Source organism: Glycine max, chromosome 6, assembly GCF_000004515.6.
Source record: "Glycine max cultivar Williams 82 chromosome 6, Glycine_max_v4.0, whole genome shotgun sequence".
In the NCBI taxonomy this organism is placed as follows: domain Eukaryota; kingdom Viridiplantae; phylum Streptophyta; class Magnoliopsida; order Fabales; family Fabaceae; genus Glycine; species Glycine max.
Genome location: NC_038242.2, coordinates 49,278,764 through 49,283,398, shown reverse-complemented (window position 1 = coordinate 49,283,398; position 4,635 = coordinate 49,278,764). Strand labels below are relative to the sequence as shown.

At 34.2% G+C, this 4,635-nt stretch overlaps 1 protein-coding gene across 1 annotated transcript; it reads left to right on the top strand.

Moving 5' to 3' along the window:
* Window positions 1-857: 857 nt before the first annotated feature.
* On the top strand, window positions 858-4,117 carry LOC100803331 (protein STRICTOSIDINE SYNTHASE-LIKE 3). Its single transcript, XM_003527464.5, has 4 exons — window positions 858-1,421; window positions 2,261-2,542; window positions 2,712-2,879; window positions 3,430-4,117. Exons 1-4 carry the CDS (start codon window positions 949-951, stop codon window positions 3,830-3,832), a joined length of 1,326 nt encoding a protein of 441 aa, XP_003527512.1. The 5' UTR covers window positions 858-948; the 3' UTR covers window positions 3,833-4,117.
* Window positions 4,118-4,635: the final 518 nt, after the last annotated feature.

Below are 4,635 nucleotides of genomic sequence, written 5' to 3'. Positions count from 1 at the left end.
AATAATAATCACCGCCCAAAATTGAATTCTTTAAAATAAATAAACGGCATCAACGGATTGGGGTGCTTTTCTTACCTTTTCCGGAAGAAAATTACAATAGGAGAGAGAGAGAGGAGGGGAGTGTGCTTAGTGCGGGGTAGATTGGGGATAAAAAGTGAGAAAGGGTAATGCATTATAATAAAAGGGGTGGAAGTAGCAATTTCCTTTTTAGTTGCTCTAATTCTATCGATCGCCCAATCCACCTCAGATTGTTGGCCCAATAGATACAATCTTATTGACCCTCTATTCTTAGTCAGTTAGTTGACAGTCAGTCAACACTATACAAGTCATGTGCTACAAACCCAAATCCCCCTTAGTCAAAATATGTGTTCTTGTGACAAAGTTTCTTTGAATTAAATAATTCACTTTAAAAAAATAAAATAAATAAGATTAATTATTTTATTAAAAATAAACAATGAACATTATATATGTACAATAAATTATACATATATTAAAATATTAATATTTTCCTAATCACTTTATACAAGAGTCCTATCCTAATAATAATTCAATAGTACAAGGTCCATCAAAGATAATCAAAGGGTAAATTACACTAATTATTTTGAAGGTTTTGTGAAATTAAACATTTTGTTTAACATTTTCAACAACCTCTCATGGAAGAGAAATTCTGTGTAATATTTTTTCAATAATTAAGAATTGGTGTAATACATAAGAGGTGTAAGTATAATGCTTTTCAAATTAATAATTATACATTTATAGTTTAAAATAATTTTATATTATGTATCTCTTAATTAAGTAAGTAATCTAGAGTTCACTCATGCCTTAATTGACCTAAAAAAGAAAAAGAAATGTAACATAGATGGAAAGACTGTGAAGACTTTAGGTGGTATCCATCCATACCCGTCACGAGGCAAATGCGTCGTCACCTACCCACCCTTCTCCATTTTTATGTTTAACCAAACCAAACCAAACAGCTACCCCACCTTCTTCATTATTATTAATATAATCGTTAATTTCAACGACAACCATTTTCTATTTTCTAGTCACAGAACACAACAACCTTCCTCCTTCCTCTTTCCTGTGTTGTTGTGTGCTGCTATGGGGCGAGGGCTGGGTGTTGTGCTGGTGTTGTTGGCCGTGTACTGTGGGCTGGACCCGTTCCAGCACAGCCCAATAGCCCACTTCCCGGACTTCGAGGTCAAGAGGGTCGACATGCCCGCATGGTCCGAGGTTCCCACCGACCAAGACAAGCACAATTTGTTGCAGAAGTCAGAGATTAAGTTCGCGAATCAGGTGCAGGGACCAGAAAGCATTGCCTTCGACCCTCTTGGTCGTGGCCCTTATACTGGTCTCGCCGATGGAACAATCGTCTTCTGGAATGGTCACTCCTGGCTTCACTTCGCTTATACCTCCCCCAACAGGTACTTCATTTCTCTCTTTCTCTCAATTTTTTTGTGCTTTTAGGATACTGAGTACTGTGTAGTATGTACTACCAATGTTTTATAGTATAAAGGCTTGTCTTTATATCATTAAATTTTATAATCAAATATATAAATTGTATTATAATTAAAGTTCTTAATATATAAATTTAATAACGCTATAAAATTATGGTTCATAAATAATTTTGTCTCTTCTGAGCTAGTTATCTGAATGAAATTACTAATAGTAAATTTATAAATTTAATGAGAAGCTACTCAGCTAGTAATATGGGGTGCCACAATTTTTTTTATATAGTAAATTAAAAGGGTTAGAATATTTCAGGGTGACCACGGCACCTGTAGAGCTACTTGGAAAATCAGATTATTAAGGATGAAAAGTACATAATTAAACAGCCTATTTCAAATCCATCATAGCTAAATTAATAGATTAGTGTATGTAATGCCTATGTGTGCGTTCTTTACTTGAAGATGCTAACAGACCAATGTATACCAACAATATTCTTCAAGCCTTTCTTTTTCCTTGCTTCATTTTCCTCCCCAAATTTCATATTCCATCATACTGTTGGGAGATGCTACCTGCTTGTGACATAATCGATGAATCTTACAAGTCATAGTCTCATTTTTTTTTTTAAAGTTTAAGCACAAATCTTTGAAGACAAGTGGGTACTGAATTTATTTTTTTAGATCATTGGACTGATGACAAAATGGTAACTGTTCCCCTCATCTATATTATGGCTATTTATGTTTACAATATAGTATGACTAAATGGTAATGATTTTTTATTTTTTTTTTTATCTTTTATATCTCCATTTTAAACACAGATCAGAGATATGTAATCCTATTGCATCTGCAACACCATTTAGTTATGTGAAGAATGAGCATATCTGTGGAAGGCCTTTGGGACTCAGATTTGACAAGAAAACAGGTGATTTGTATATTGCAGATGCATATTTTGGGCTCCTGAAGGTAGGACCCGAGGGTGGTTTAGCAACATCTCTTGTAACTGAGGCTGAAGGGATTCCATTGAGATTTACGAATGATGTTGATGTTGATACGGAAGGGAATGTTTATTTTACGGAAAGCAGTGCTCTTTATCCAAGGAGGTAGGATATTGTTTTGAGTTTTGAGCATCCCAATGTGATGTAGAGATACTCAGCTGTTAAATTTATGAAAAGTCATTGCCTTGACGATTCGAAGCTTAAATTCTAAAATGCCGATATTGTATTGTTTCATCTGTTTTGTTCTGTTGATTCTGACATAATTTTTGTACAGGAATTTCCTTCAGCTGGTATTTTCTGGGGATGATAGTGGCAGGGTTTTGAAATACAACCTTGCCACTAAGGAAACCACTGTTCTTGTGAGGAACATTCAATTCCCAAATGGCATTTCCTTGAGCAAGGATGGTTCCTTCTTTGTCTTTTGTGAAGGGGTTGTTGGCAGGTGAATCTAATAATCACATAACAGCTTTCAGCGTTTTCTATATGCTAACCTTTCATGGAGAAATTCTTAGGTTCTCTTTAGAGTAAGAAAAATTTCTTCTCGTCTTTTTTTTTTGCTTCACATAAGAGGGATTTCATAGTAAATAGCATATTTGAAGATATGGTCTTTAAAATGAAGCAAATGATATCATGACTCATGAGATCCATGTAGCTAACCTCATATAGTGGGATATTGGCTTTTGTTGTTGTTGTTGTTGTACTACTGAATGTGTTTCCCACTTTACTATAGCTTAATGCAAAATTCACATGCTACACATTTAATGATACATTGCAAAAGACTTCTCTTTCTTAGGGGAACCTTAGAGTTTCTCCCCGTCGTCTCTATTTACCTTTATATGTGCATGCTCTATGCTTAATTCTGCATAAACTTACCATGTCCCCAGTTCTTATTTACTAAGACTGATACTAAAAGATCTTTCTAGGTTTTTGCAAATGATGCAAATTCAAGTTAATGCAAGAGTCACTTTCTCATATCATTTATTATTATGTAGGTTACGTAAATACTGGCTGAAAGGAGAAAAAGCTGGAACTTCAGAGATTTTAGCCATCCTACCTGGATATCCTGACAATGTGAGAGTCAATGAAGATGGTGATTTTTGGGTAGCTCTTCATTCTAGAAGGTATATGTATGCATACTACAATGGTATCTACCCAAAGATGAGGAAAATAATACTCAAGCTTCCTATACCAATAAAGATTCATTACCTGCTTCAAATCGGGGGTCGCCAACACGCAGCGGTTATCAGGTATAGCCCTGAAGGTAAACTTTTGCAGATTTTGGAGGACAGTGAGGGGAAAGTTGTTAAAGCAGTGAGTGAAGTGGAGGAGAAGGATGGTAAACTTTGGATGGGAAGTGTTCTCATGCCTTTTGTTGCAGTATACAACTTGAAATGATGCCGATGATTAGATGATTCTCCCCCACCAAGGATCTATTTTTTTCTTTTCTATCTTGAATTGGCCAGTTGAAGAAGTTGAATTTTGATTCAACATTATCAATAATGGACCTTAACTTCCTGGTTGAAAATCCTGAGATGGGTTTTCGCTTCCACATTGCCATTAGTGGTTACTAAATTCTTCATCATAGATCAGCATTTTTTGTTTCTGGTTGAAATTAAACAAATGAAGAGTAAATATGCAATATGTTACATGAAAGAATACTATTACTTTGGCTTGGTTTGATCTTCGAAAGTGTTTGTTTATACATGTTGGTCTTCAAAAAGAGTGAACTTGTTAGAAACTTGAAAGTACTATAAAATAGAAGAACTGCTAAGGAATAAGATAACCGAAATTAATCCATTTTATTTGGTATTGTGAGAGTGATTAGGGGTTGATTTGATTTATTTGTTTTGTTAGGGATGAAATTGAAAATTAATATTATATGTAGTGACCAAAAACTGATCCGACACAACTATTTAAATATAATTACAAACTAGAATTACATCATAATTTGTTAGTCACGTGGAATGAAAAATGGTGAAGTGTTAAGAAGATGAAAGCAATACGGATTCATTTGAAAATATTTTCCGGTGTAAGTACCAAGTCAATAACATTTTTCGTATGGGGAAAATAAACATAATGTATACGGATCAAAGTTTTAACTTGACCTCATAATAATTATATATTTAATTGCTTTTATCTTATTAGTTAGTTTAGTAAATTGCTCTACTAAAAACATTATAGTTTGATTTGAGATCAAC

Coding starts and splice junctions, on each gene's coding strand:
- LOC100803331 (XM_003527464.5), top strand. CDS start 949: ATGTTTAACCAAACCAAACCAAACAGCTACCCCACCTTCTTCATTATT. Junction 1,422..2,260: donor GCTTATACCTCCCCCAACAG/GTACTTCATTTC, acceptor TTTTAAACACAG/ATCAGAGATATGTAATCCTA. Junction 2,880..3,429: donor TGTGAAGGGGTTGTTGGCAG/GTGAATCTAATA, acceptor ATTATTATGTAG/GTTACGTAAATACTGGCTGA.